At 36.3% G+C, this 14923-nt stretch overlaps 1 protein-coding gene across 1 annotated transcript in view; it reads left to right on the forward strand.

Moving 5' to 3' along the window:
* The first annotated feature begins 390 nt into the window (after positions 1-390).
* Positions 391-14923, forward strand: part of NR3C1 (nuclear receptor subfamily 3 group C member 1) — a 64416-nt gene continuing 49883 nt past the window's right edge. Inside the window, exons 1-2 of the mRNA XM_081937986.1 lie at positions 391-769; positions 2692-3837. Coding sequence (XP_081794112.1) covers positions 2702-3837 — 1136 coding nt within the window. The 5' untranslated portion in view covers positions 391-769; positions 2692-2701. The remainder of the gene's footprint in view (positions 770-2691; positions 3838-14923) is intronic.

Raw genomic sequence — 14923 nt, forward strand, 5'->3', positions numbered from 1 at the left:
TTGCAGTTGCTGTTCTCAGTCAACAGGTTGCACCGTTCCCCCTCGGCTGCCCCGCAATGCGCGAGCCCGTGCGCTCGCGCGCTTCTCCGTGGCGCGCGCTCCCCGCTCTGCCGCGTCTCTGCTCTCTTTCCCTGGTCTGGGGGAGGGAGGGGGGGAGAGGAGGAGGAGGAGGCGGAGGCTGCCGTGGCTGCGGCTGCTGCTAGCACCGTCGTCGTCCTCCATTTTGTGGCTGGGGCACAAACCGTAGAGCTGAGCGCAGACGGAGTGGCTGGCGGGAGGGGAGGAGGAAGAGGAGGAGGAGGAAGAAAAAGAGGAGGAGGGGGGGGAAGAAGAAGAAGGGGAGGGCGGGACGCCCTGGCAGGGGGAGGCGGGAGAGACGTCGGGAAGGAGGGAGAGAGAAAGTGTGACTTTAATTAATTGCGGGGGCAGAAGTGTGCGTGTGCTGCACGCGAGCGGGGGCGGGTTGGAGAGGAGCAGGTGAGGGGCTGCGGCGGCGTTGTGTGTGCGTGTGTGTGAGTGTGTGTGAGAGAGAGCGGGTCCGCCTGTCAAGTGTGTGCGTGTGGGGAGGAAAGGGAGGGGGGCGGCTGCTTACCTCCTCATCTGCAAAGGGGCGGCTGCTTTCACCCCCCACCCCCACCCCACACCCAATCCCGTCGCCCCGTAACTCTGCTTCCTTCCAGTCCCCACCAAGTTGTTTATTTGCTTCGCTGCCTGCTGGAGCCATGGAAGTTGGCGATTAGGAGGACTCCCAGCGCCCCCACTGGATACGGTAAGGGGTGTCTCTCTCTCTCTCTCGCTCTCCCCCACCCCCAGGTATGGGCCGGGGGGGGGGAAGAAGGAATGGTTTCTACTTTTAGGCTCTGTCCCTCTCGAAGGGAAGATGCACGGCTGAAGCGGCGGCCGAGTGCTTTTTTTTTCTGTAGAGGTCACCCTCCACCCTGTCAGTAATGCCTTCTCCCCCCCCCCTCCACTCCCGCCATTAAGACCGAGCCTTTTGCTGCCGAGTGGCGGTAAGGCCGGAGAAGGGTGGGAGCCCCTTCCCTTCGATCCATTGCGCCGCTTAACTTTAAAGTCCTCCACATTAAACGGGGACCGAGGGAGAAGGGTATCTGTCTGCTGTGCGTTTAAGTAACGTACGTATATGTACGCGCCTATATGTATAATGTAGGCGAGGGAGGGAGGGTGGGTGGGTAGGGTTGATTTCCTATTCTATTCCACTACCATCTTTGGCTCATTTTAATCCGGTTTAAGAGAATGTCCAAAATAGGATCCCTTCTTTGAATGGAACGATTTTAAGTTTGCGATCTGTATCTATTTACTTAGTAGTGAGGGATTCTGAATTCAAACGGACTTTCCTTCTGATAGACGTGTATGGGACTGCACTGCAAAAGTAGTATAAATCTTATGTAATGGTTCCCTCCCTCCACTTTTATGTTCTCCTCGACTTTTTTTAAGAAAAGACTTTGCAAGGTTTGTTTGGTTTTTTTAAAAAAATTGTTCACGTTTTTTTTTAAAGTATGTTATCCACCTCCCTGTTTCCCCCTTTTTATTTGGCGGCCCCACGGATTGGTAACAGACAAGGAGTTGAAAACTTGGACTTGGTTGGAATTTTTTTTTTTAAAGCAAAGGGCTGATGTTATTTTGCAGAAGTGGGCGTGCCAGGCAAATGCTCAACAGGTCCTGACACATTTTTCTTTCTTTTTTCATCTTTACAAGGAGAATTTCAACTCAAAAAAGATTAAATATTTTTGGAGTTGCTTTTTTCTCTTCCAGCAAATGAATCATATGATAGATTTATCCCTTTGGCGTTGTCTGTCACATAATGACAAGGAGAGATACTTGTCAAATGTGGTAACTCCGGTTCTTTTTCTGTCCTTCCCTCTTTTTCTTTCTTTTTCTTTTTTTTTACTTTAGAGCTATGTTATAGTGTGGATCTTTTAAAATTGCACAATTCTTTTTGTCAAGGCCCAAAAGGAATTTTAAAAGTTTCATGCAACTTTTGAAGAGGATATTGCAGAATTGGCTGTGTCATTTATATGCTGCCTTTTTGTTTATTATAAATTGCCTTCTTGCCATTCATAAATACCCTAGGCAGTTTCATAAATTTCTGGAAAATCCGTGCAAAGAACTTAAGGACAGATAAATGTATCTAAATACATTTATACTACATATTTAAAATAATTTTTAGTATTTTAAGAATAAGATCTTATTTCTAAATTTCTATTTCTAAATTAACAGTCATACTATAGTACGATTTCTTTTTTAACGAAAGTTAAGTCAGTGGATCATACTGAGAAACCTAGATGATGAATGGATTTGTAAGTTGTGATGGATACAAATGCAACAATATTTGAATAGACCTGAGTGAGAATTCTTGAAAATAAAATAGTTTAGGAAAAGTTTACAAATTAAAGTTACTTTTTGTTGTAATATTTATAAACAGTATTTAATTTGACATGAGTTAAATTAATCTGTTGTTTTTGTGGTTTGATTATATTAGACAAATCTTTGATTAAATCAAGATAGCTTTCAAGCCATTGGAAGGCTTTGTATTAGAAATATTACTTAGAGACATTGAAAACTATTAAATTTATCTTTTTAATATTCTTTTTTTTCTTGTGGTCATTGCTTTGTAAATCCTTATATTTCTGATCTCAGGCTAATGGTGGTTTCTTTTATTTTTTTTATTAGTATTAAAATAATGGAGCCCAAAGAATCGTTGAAATCCACCGGAGGGGAGGAAAGAGGGAAAAGTGCTCACTTTCATCCATCCTTTAGGGGTGGTGCTACTGTCAAGACTCCTGTATCTACCCTGTCTGCCTCATCTCAATCTGACTCCAAGCAACCTGTTCTGTGTGACTTGCCAAAGGGGTTAGGAAGCAATGTGCCGCAGCCGGATCTCTCTAAAGCAGTGTCACTTTCACTGCTGTATATGGGTGAAACTGATACAAAAGTAATGGGAAATGAACTTGGATTTCCTCAGCAAGGCCAAATCAGCCTCTCCTCTGGGGAAACAGATTTTAGACTCCTTGAAGAAAGCATAGCAAGCTTGAATAAATCCTCCAGTCTGATAGAAAGCTCAAAAGGAGTTGCATCTACTGATGTGTCCCTAGAACCAGAGTTCCCAGCTATGACTAGTCGTGATCTTACTTTAAATCAAGGGTCTTTAGCACAAGGCCAGGTTGACAATAACAGTGGCAGCTTGAAGCTCTTTTCGGAAGACCAAAGCACTTTTGATATTTTGCAAGATTTTGATTTGCCACCAGTGTCTCCTGGAAGAGAAACAAATGGAAGCCCTTGGAGAATGGATCCTGTTCTCGATGAAAGTAGCTTGCTTTCGCCTCTTGGTGGGGATGAGAGTTTTCTTTTGGAAGGAAATGAAATGGAGGATTGCAAGCCTCCCATTTTACCAGACACAAAGCCTAATATTAATGAATGTGAGGATCTTTTGTCAAGTTCTACAATGCAGATGCCACAAGTGAAAACTGAAAAAGAAGATTTTATTGAATTGTGTACCCCTGGAGTAATAAAGCAGGAGAAAATAGGCACAACTTACTGCCAGGCTAATTTTTCTGGGTCAAGTATGGTTGGAAATAAAACATCTGCCATTTCTGTTCATGGTGTTAGCACTTCTGGAGGACAAGTTTACCACTATGATTTGAACACTGTGTCTGTCACTCAACAGCAGGATAAGAAACCAGTTTTCAATGCCATTCCATCTCATCCTGCTAGTTCAGAAAATTGGAATAGGTGCCAGGGATCTGGAGATGATGCCCTTACACCAGTAGGGGCTTTGAATTTTTCAAACAGATCTGTCTTCTCCAATGGATATTCAAGGTAAGATACTTTTTCTATTTAAACTTAATAAAACACTTTTATGTAATATGAAAGGTAGTAGTAATATGTTCATGTTTATTATCCTCTTGGTTAAAACATTATTTTTTGAAAAATAGGCTATATGCAGTACAGGCAAGTCATTGCAATTTTGCATTTTATAATTATAATAAAGGAGAAAAAAATAAATGGCTACTTTGCCATTCAGGTTACATTTTAACTAAGAACAATGAATTAGTTTCAATTTTCATTTCAATTAGATTCCGTATTTATTTCAGTACTGTATTGGTTCTCATGATATCTTATTGAACAAAAATCTAATTTATTTATTTATTCTTTACTCATTTTAGCCAGTAAAATATAAAGCCTAGGATTTTTGTAATAGGATTTCAATTTTAATACTGAACGTAAGTAAATTTAGGATGATATGCAGATTTAAGCTATGGGAAGTAGTGTTTTTGTCACTGCTAGTTGGAAGAAATGTTGAATATACATTCACATTCAGAAGTATAAAATTTGTCACTGTAATCTAACAATTTTAATTCTATATTGTTACATCCTTTTTTCCTGTAAAATTTAATTTTCATTTAATGTTTTAATTTATATTTAAGTGATTTAAGGCAGCTATATTGTAAGATAAGTTTCATCTTTAATTTCTGCAGTACTTAATTTTTGTTCTTCTAACAAATGTTGGCATTCATTTTTCTTAATAAACTTGCTGTTCCTTTGAAAGTTGAGTTCCAATGGATTTTCATTTAACTAGATATAATTTATATATGAGTTTGTTATTGGAATAAAATATTAAAGTATTGTATATTGAATATAGTAATCCAGTTTCCATTGGACTATTTTATTACTTTGCTTTTTCAGTCTTTGTTAAGAACATAAGCACACATATGAAATAGCACAGAACATACGTCAATTTTCTCCTTTTATATATTCTGTTTTCACTCATGATAATTACTGTGGTGGATGAAAAGAAGAAATAGTTTGGACACTATATAAAGAGAAGGTTGATTTGTAGTGCAATGTATATTGCTTCATATTAATTTGATTTTAAACAACCTTTCTTAATAGAAACAATTTTATAGTACGTATTTGTTGCAAGTTATCTTTTATTACCCTTACTTTTCATATTTTTATTATATTGAATGTTATATGGTGAATTTACAACAAATCTCGTGGAATTAAAATTCTGTAAATAAGATGCTTAAATCGTAAATATTTCAACAAAAAGAATACCCTTTAAACAGTTTTTATACTTCTGTAGTGAAGTTATGCCCCTATATTTAGGGTTATGCTAAAGATTTTAAAAATGATTTGGTGTATCTAAAGTCTCTGAAATGTATATGAATTCCAAATTTTAATAAAACATACAAAAATACTTAAGTACCAAGGTGTCATGTTGTAAATGTCTTGTTGCTATTGATAAGAACTCCTCTGAGCACCAAGATTATCACTGTTGATTCCTAGCATTAAAATATTGAGCTCTTTTTGATTTAGTTATTATCTCAGGGAGAGCTTACAGTTGTATAATGGGTAAAAAAGAACTTGCAGTTGTTTTATAAAGTAAGGAAAAATAGAAAGAAACAAATGATGAAATGAAAATGTAAGAGCAAAAACAAAATTGGAAAAGCAAGAGTTATTCTACTAGAGAATAAAAAAATATGAAGCAGATGTTTCTTAATTCCATCACAGCAATATTTCCATACCAATAGATGAGAATATATGTAGTTTGGGGTTGAATTGTGGAGTCCTTGGTGCAAGGTTTAGTTTGCAAACTCCATTCCATCTTCCATAGCATGGCAGATGTTAGCTAGTTGGGTTACAAAACATCTGCAAGAAAACAAGCTCAGAGAGCACCAAGGACTCTATATTTCAATATTAAATATTAGAGCTTGTCTATTTGAGATGATGAATCATATGGGAGCAGAGCATCATTGCAGAGATTATTGTGATTCTTGAGTGTGTCAATTGGTTTGGAATAGATTGTCTTCCTACTCACTTTTACCTTTCAGACTAGTTCAGATTTGTGAAGTTATGGAAATCAATACTAGCAAACTGGAACAACTATGTTTCTCTTTATACGTTGGTTGGGAAAAGAAACAAAATATTAGGAACAATCATGGTAAAACACTACTACTGTATGTTAAACAGCATACTAAATTAAAACCATTTTTATGAGGTTGTCTTAAACTTTCCTATTGACATGATTTAATATGTTATCTAAATGATACATATTTGACTTCCAGACCAATTTATATAGACATTATTTAGGCTATATTTTATTTGGAATCCAGCATTGTTCTAACAATGCTATTTTGCCAGCAAAATAGATTGTTAAAATCTCTTACTAATGTATCTAAATCTATTTAGAGAACTTACAGTTTCTAAATACATTCTAAAGAATTCTCAATTCTAAAGAATTGAGGCCTTTGAACTATGGTGCTGGAGAAGACTCCTGCGAGTCCCTTGGACTGCAAGGCAATCAATCCGGTCAGTCCTAGAGGAGATCAACCGTGACTGCTCTTTAGAAAGCCAGATCCTGAAGATGAAACTCAAATACTTTGACCACCTAATGAAAAGAAGGACTCACTGGAGAAGAGCCTAATGCTGGGAAAGATTGAGGGCAATAAAAGAAGGGGACGACAGAATGAGGTAGTTAGATGGAATCACCAAAGCAGTAGGCTTGAGCTTAAATGGACTCCAGAGGATGGTAGAGGACAGGAAGGCCTGGAGAAACATTGTCTATGGGGTCACAATGGGTCGGACACGACTGTGCAACTAACAACAACAGTTTCTAAACTGACAAAAGATGGGAAATACCATTATTTTTAAACTGATCATTTAACATTGAATGAAGCCCATACTTACATTTGTCAGACCTGGTTTACATGCTGTCACATTACATAATAGTATTTTGCATGCTTGCTTTGTATAGGATATAGAGAATATCATTAAAGCATTTTCACTCAGTGTCTATCCTGCAGTTAGCACTTTTAATCTTATCAGGACACAAACAGGAATCTTGGAATGTCTTGTCTCCCATCCTTCGTGTTTGGTTATCCAACTATGCTGTAACATGAAGTGTAACAAGGTTTGAAGTTGATCAGGAATATTTTAAATCTCTTTCATCCATATTTAGAAATATATAAACCCATTTATGCAATGCTTGGACCATCCCTTTCCAGAGAAAAACAGGGTGTTCAGACCTAAATCAGACTAAGAGCAATGTTTTACACATCATTATCCATGGCTAGTTACTAGACAGGCAAAGAACAATGTATTCTTTGTTATGAGGTAAAACTAAAAAGGCCACATTTAGAAAACTGAACATATATTTTTTTGTATTTGAGAAATTATCTCCTGTTATGTAAAACGTGTATGTAGCCCATGAATGTTTGAGCTCTTCTTGTATTTAAGTTGCCAAAAACTTTAAATTATACTTGCTGGAAATAGAGTAGACTAGAGTCGAGTTGGAAGGGACCTTGGAGGTCTTCTAGTCCAACCCCCTGCTTAGGCAGGAAACCCTATACCATTTTTGGTTGTCCAATCTCTTCTTAAAAACTTACAGTGTTGGAGCATTCACAACTTCTTGAGGCAAGTTGTTCCACTGATTAATTGTTCTGCCAGGAAATTTCTTTTTAGTTCTAGCTTGCTTCTCTACTTAATTAATTTCCATCCATTGCTTCTTGTCCTGTCTCAGGTGCTTTGAAGAATAGCTCGACTCCCTCATCTTTGTGGCAACCCCTGAGCTATCGGAACACAACTATCATGTAGCCCTTCTTTTCATTAAACTAGACATTTTATCACCTTTCTTGCCACAGTTATTAAATGAATCACTGCAATTGTTAAGTTAGTAGCACAGTTAAGTGAATCTGGCTTCCCCATGGACATGTGATCACATGACCCCAGGACACCATAACCATTATAAATATGAATCACTTGCCAAGCATCTGAATTTTGATTGTGTGACCATGGAGATGCTGCAATGGTTGTAAGTATGAAAAATGGTCATCTGTCAATTTTTTTGGTGCATTGTGACTTTTAATGGTCACTAAACAAACGGTTGTATGTCAAGGACTATCTGTATGTTTATGTGAAGGCAGCCTGCAAGACATAGACTGGAGTAATTTATACAGTAGTCTGTGAGCTAAGCAAAAGGTGTAACTGCTTTTAACAATTTGTATCATGTCTAAATACTCTCACTACATTTTTTCTAATGCATTGCATAATCTTTAAAAAAACAGAAAGGGGCCTTTTCAGTCATGGAAAAATGGGAAAAAACAGGAGGAAAAGGTGGTAAATGATGTTAGTGGTAAGTTATAGCATACCAGTATGTGATTGTTTAAAAATAAGAAAATCCACTTGAAATCTAAAAAAAAAAAACTGAGATAATAGAGCAAGAAAGTAAAACTCAATTAGTAGAAGTATATGTTTATTTTAGATGAGGTTTCCTTTGAATAGAGTTTGAAATTGTAATTTTCCATAAGAAATTAAAGAGATAGATAGTTAAAATAGACGATATAAACAATACTTTTTCATAAAATAAATACATATCACATACAGCAACTAGTATGTTTTGGATAAAATTACAATTATGGTTCTGTTTATTAGTCCTGTTTATTAGTCCTGTTTATTAGTCTCAGTTAGTGAACTGACTGAGAAAAATTACATGTTTCCACCTGTATGTTTACTTGAATTACAGTGGAGTTATAACCTCAGAATCCTTTTTATCTCTCAAGTTTGATGCAGTAGATTGTGCTAAATCATGCAGTACTTAGAGGCCTGCACAATTTTTAAGTGCATTGAAGTTTTCTTTTGAGAGAGCCAGTTTGCTGTATTGAATAAAGGCACCACGGTTAGAAAGGAGGCTATATACTTTAGTCCTGATAGCAAAGCCAGCTGAGTAACCTTGAGCTAGGTGCTCTTTCAGTCCTAGGAAGAAGGCAATGGTAGACCATTTTCAAAAACATGGCCAAGAAAGCTAGCAGACCTCTCCAGGCAGTCTGTAGATCAAGAAAATAAATAATTTATTATGTTTATATTATATTACTTTAGTGTAATCCTGCTTTTAAACATGTGCTTCATTTCTCAAAGGTCCTTCCACTGGTAGTCCAACAGTATTAAAGTGATAGAGGGATGTAACATTTTCTTTGCTTGGAATCTTCTGCTAGCGTTTTCCTTTCAAGAAGCATTTCATTCTTCCTGAGTGTCAGGGGGAAAAGGGGAGATTACACCAGCTATTGAGCTGATGCAGTGCAATGTTAGATTAGGAAAAACTTTGACTCTGTTGCAGTTATAAGCCTTCTCAAGGTGGTCCCTGCTTCGTGTTACAGTGCTTCCTTCTGCTCCTTCTAACATTGGGTTTTGTGCTGTTGAGAATATGTGACACCAACTTGCCTTTTATGCAGTTGAAGCATTTAGAACACCCATGGATTTATACTGTAGCATCTTAAGAGCTACAGTCGTGCAATATGAATGTACTTGTATGTAAACATACTTTCATTTATTTGTTCATTCAATTTATATGGCCACTATTTCCCATAGATGAGACTGGATACAATAGTTTTAAAAAAGGACACAAAACCCAATAAACAATAAAAAACAAATATACAAAACAATGCTAAATATTATTATAAACTTATTGAAAATATAAAAATATAATCAGAAGAGTATATTTTATTCATAACATTCAGTAACATTCGGTACAATCTATACCACAGCTAGAACCCTAGGGCAAGTCTAATCTCCGTAGCAGATTGCAGTCCTTAGTAGATGGGACGGTAACATGCATCTTCTGGTGGCCTTGATAGGATGGGTACATGTAACTGGATATAAGCAGTGCCTCGAATCCTCAAAAAACTTGCTGCTTTTTTGTTAAAAGTTAATTTGCCAGCTAATTGGTATGTACATATATGCAGATTATTATTTAGACTAGTTGAAATCTAAATTTGCAATCTGCTTTCATATCCTGTTCACTATTTAAGGCATTGTTATATTATTGGCAAACATCTCTTAACTTGCCCCGAGGGTTAATTTCCTGTATCAATTTTTTCTCACTTAATACCAAAGCTTTTATTTTATAATGCATTTACTCTTATTTGTATTGGACCTTGCAGACCTATATCTACAAACTGTGGCTAATTTTGTCACAAGAATAAGTTGCAGTATATCACAGAAATAAGTACACCTCACATTTTGTAAATATTTAAGTATATCTTTTCATGTGACAACACTGAAGAAATGACACTTGACTACAATATAAAGTAGTGAGGATACGGCTTGTATAATAGTGTAAATGTGCTGTCCCCTCAAAATAACGCTAACACAGCCATTAATGTCTAAACTGCTGGCAACAAAAGTGAGTAGTGTATAGTGACTCTCTGACTCTTACAGTTCTCGTGTCTTTGTTTCATTGGAATTCTATTTTCTGTTTCTTCTTACACAACTGATAATTTGTTAATCTTAACTGTAATTTGCACGAAACAAAGCATATTTCAGATCCGTTGAATTTTATTTCTAATGGACTATAATAACATGTTCTTGGATTTGGACTCATAAGACAGAACCAGTCTTTACCATGTGATCGTATCAGAACATGAAGAAAGATTTGAAGCATTCTTGCCCATTCTAGTCAGTTCAATTCAAAGTGACTTGTATCTACAAGAATAATGTTCTTAGAGAGTGATATATTACTATAGCGAACATGGATAGTGCTATTACGTATGTACAAGATAACAGGAGAAATATATATGGCATCAAGTCAGAAAATGGGTTCTGCCTAAATTTTAAATAGATAGTACAGTGACACTTTTATTTTTCCTACCTGTTATTTATATAGTTAATGTAACTTGTTATCTATAATAAATTTTACATTTTAGCAACAAGAACTTAAAAGGCCAGATTCTGTTGCTCACTATACAATGTACTTCACTTAGTTATTTTAAGCAGTCATTATCTCAGCTTAACCTACTTGACTGAGATGTGCAATGTTAAAGAAACAAGTATGCCATGTTGACTTAATAAAAATTATGCAGGGTGTAAATATAATTAATAAATGGTTTTTAATATAGTCTTCATTACAATTGTGTTCCCATTATAATTATTTTTCTCCATGCTCTAATATTTTCATACCTACTTAAACATATTTATAAAGAATTAGCAATTGGGAATCTACTGTTTCTGTACGTATTTTGCTAGCATTCTATCCACAATTAGATTTTATCAGGTAATGTTCCAGGCAACAGCAAGTAACTGATAATCTGTATATCTGAATCATAGGAATAAAAAAAAAACCACCTCTAAACGTCATTTTCAGTAAAACAGTAGCAAAATGAAAGACTTGAGTCCCATTCTTTTTTATTCTGAATTTGATTTCAGCAGACAATACATTTCAAGCTTGAGCCTGCTAAAAGCAAATAGAGAATGATTTTACAATATGCTTTTATTCAGACTTTTTTTAGAATTGATTATTTATTCACTGGTGTATATTTTTGCACAAACGTAGAGATTAACATGTACTTATTTGGAAAAAAAATCAGTTATTTTGTTTTATTGTAACTAACATGTCATGCACCAAAATTAAAAAAATGTCCATTCCCTGTACTATCATCAGAAGAAAAATCTTGTTTTATAGAATGGAATGGATGATTTTTAAAATACTTAACAACTTTATCTTTAGTTATTTTGATTACAAAAATATTTGTGATGCTGTAATTCTAATTAAACTTAAGTGCACTTCTATGTAAAGCTTTTTAAAATCTGTGAAATATTTTGGACATTACATTATCCTGTATTACTATTTCACATTTTGGGTATATAGAGCGAAATATTAAAGTTTGCTGACTCAACAGTAGCCGGAGGTACCTGTTAAACAGTTTGCTGCCAGTGATGGATTTTTAACGTATGCGTGTGATAGTTGTTCTTTGACGTGTAGGAATTAAAGGAAGCTTGGGCATTTCAGGACAAGTCTAACTCATACAACAAGCTTCTCCTGTCTTGTGTAGGAAGGCATCAGCTTGGAATGACTTGGGTACAAGTTGTTTATATTTATTCCTGTTGCCTGCTTTTCTTTCTTTACCAGTAGTGTATACTGCTGTCCAGACTTTCTATAGGTTGTGTTGTAGTTTAGATTACTGGAGGGTATGGTGTTGTCTAATTTAGAGGTCTCCAACCCCTGTCCTGCAGCCCACTACTGAGCCCGTTTAGTACTGGGTCATGCAAGTGTCTGGCTGGCCCTGGCACGCACGCCAGCTTACCCCTTGTGAGAGCCGGTTCTTCTCTCTTCCCCCCCCCTCCCAAACTGCAAAGGTTGGTGCCCGCTGTTCTAGGTCATTGTTCCTATCAAAACTTATTTCTTTGAACTAAGTATTTCCAGGAAGATATCCAAATATTAGTGGACTGTCGCTCCCACTTTATTTATATTAGTCATTTGTGAAAGGACTGGTAGGTATTATACAAATAGTTCAACCAGCCAGTTTAGCCTCATTGTGGTTAAAACTGGGATTGGTACATTAATCACTTGATTACTTTTTATTCGATTATTGCCAACTATATATTGGTAGAAACAGTAATATCTGTGCTGTGTGGCAAGGTAGTTTTCAAGCAAACTTTTTTCGTGAAACAGCAAGATTAATGATTTTTTCTCACTAGTTAGATTTTTGTTATTCACACACACAGTCCTTTGAATTAAATTAATATTTTAAATGTATTTTATGTCGATTTCAAAACAGCCACATAATTAAAATGTAATGCTGAGTCATTGTTTATAAAACTTCAAGTAGACTGGCAACTGTCTTTGCAAAGTGACATTCTTTTAGTGTGATCCTAAAATATACAATTTATAAATATTTTTTTCTGATATGTTCAAATCCATTTTCTCAAAAAGCATTTTAATATTGATTTCCATTCAAATATATGAATAAGACTAGCATCCTCATTTTATTAAAATGGTTTTATTTCTTATATTAAGCAAAATTAGTAATCTGAGGATTTCTAAAATTCTATTCTATATGATTCTTACATTGCCTTGAGTTTTGAATTGTTCGCCTAGATTGATGTATCTTCTTCTTAGCATTTTATAATAATTGATGTTAAGCATGGAAAATCAAGAGTTCAGGCATTTCAAATGAATACATTGGTTTATTTGAAGCTTTAGTTCTCTATAAGATTCTGAACTAATAGTCAAAGCAAATTGTCAGTAGATATGAGTCAACAGAATTCAAGGTGGGCTAGACTTAGATCCTTTGTGGACATGAAGGGATTGAGACTGATGATGCATTAGACCCCTAGGGCTCAGCCTTTGTCATCTCCCACAGTAGAATTGGAATAAGCCAGTATTAAATGCAGGTCCTGTTAGTGCAAGGATTCAAATTAAAACATCCTAGCTTGGTGGACATCTAATTTCCATTTGAACAGTGCCACAGAAGGGAAGTCCACTAGATCTTCATTGTTTCATAACTTAAATCCATTTTTCTGAAACTTGCATCTGGATTATGAGGGAAAACCTTCTAAGTGGTTCCTCTTCATTTATTAAAATATATTATCATCCCCCCTTCAGTAATCTTTTTTTCTGAACCAAGGAGACCCAGCTCCATCAGTGTCTTTTCATAGGATTTAGTTTCTTGTCACTTGATTCCTCTTTGAAATTGCTTGAACCTGTTCAGGTTTCCCAAATCATTCTAAAAATGTGATGCCTAGTACTCAGAGTACTCAGTGCTCAGACTAGCACTTGGAAGAGCAATCATGAAAGCCTTGAAAACAGTGCTATGATGTGTTTATTAGATATTAGATGGTGCATGCAGTGGTATTTCCTGTGATACTCCATGTAAGCTAAAGTTGGACTTTAAAGAAGCAAGATAGCAAGAATATTGATCCATTTGAACTTTGTTGTTGGATAATATTCCTGAGTGAAAATACTCCTGAGATGGCTCTCATCCTATTACTTTGTAGATAGACCCCAAAAAGTGTATTTATGACCCGGATTCCAAGTTCCAATGGCTTCCTCCCCACCCCACTATCAGTCACATGATTGCATTCTGAGCACTCAGCAACCAGCTCACATTGTGGCCATTTGCAGCATCCTGAAGCCATGTGACTGTGATTTATGGCCTTTTTTGCCGGAAACTGACTTTATTTCCAGTTACTGTTTAAAAAATGGCCATTGCAGGCAATGGGTTTACTCCATGTTTGCTTAACAACTCAACTCAACAAATCAACATAGGAGTTCTCTCTGGAGATATAAAGGCTCAAATGATCATGCACCAAGACTTAGCTGTCTTCCCAATGTTGGGAGGAAAGAGGAGGAAAGAAAGAGAAGAGGACAACCAGCAACAAGATGGACTCAATTACAGTGGCAATGGGTGCTCTGTTGAAAAATAGGTTAGGGACAGATCATCAAGGAGAAAATCTAGGTAGTGGCTAAGAGTTGACTCTTATGTGTGTGAGAGAGGGAGAGGAGAAAGGGGCACAGAGAGAGAGAGAGAGAGAGAGAGAGAGAGAGAGAGAGAGAGAGAGAGAGAGAGAGAGAGAGAGAGCATAAAAGTTACACTTCTCATTTTATGAATAAAAAATTGCTACAAGAGTCTTTGGATACGGGGCAGGCCATAAATGTTTCAAATAAACAAATGGATCTTGTGCCAGCTGCTTTAACTGATCTTGTTATTAAGTGAAATAAAAGTACATTACATTTCTAGACTTGTGGTTGAGATAGAAAAGTTTATTTTTAAAATATTCCTTGCTGAGTTTGTAGTTACTTCACAGTTTATTTAAAAAAAACCTGAGAATTAAATGCCCTAACTATAATAATATGATTACCTTTAGTTACAGGAGTATAATGAAGTATTTGTGTTTCATTGATGTATTTGCTAACTTTCTGGCTGAAACATCTCTTAACCATAAATGAATATCTCTAATTCATCTGTAGCGATGGTAACAGTACAGGTAGTTCTCAAGTTACAACCATAATAGAGTCTACCCATCACAGTCCTCTAACTTGTCACAATTGTAAGACATGGGTCATGTGACCAATCCAATTTTATGATATTTTTTGTGGGGGTCATTAAGTGGCCGGCACAATTGTTAAATG

This window comes from Natrix helvetica (genome assembly GCF_964273705.1).
Source record: "Natrix helvetica genome assembly, chromosome: 1".
Taxonomy (NCBI): Eukaryota; Metazoa; Chordata; class Lepidosauria; order Squamata; family Natricidae; genus Natrix; species Natrix helvetica.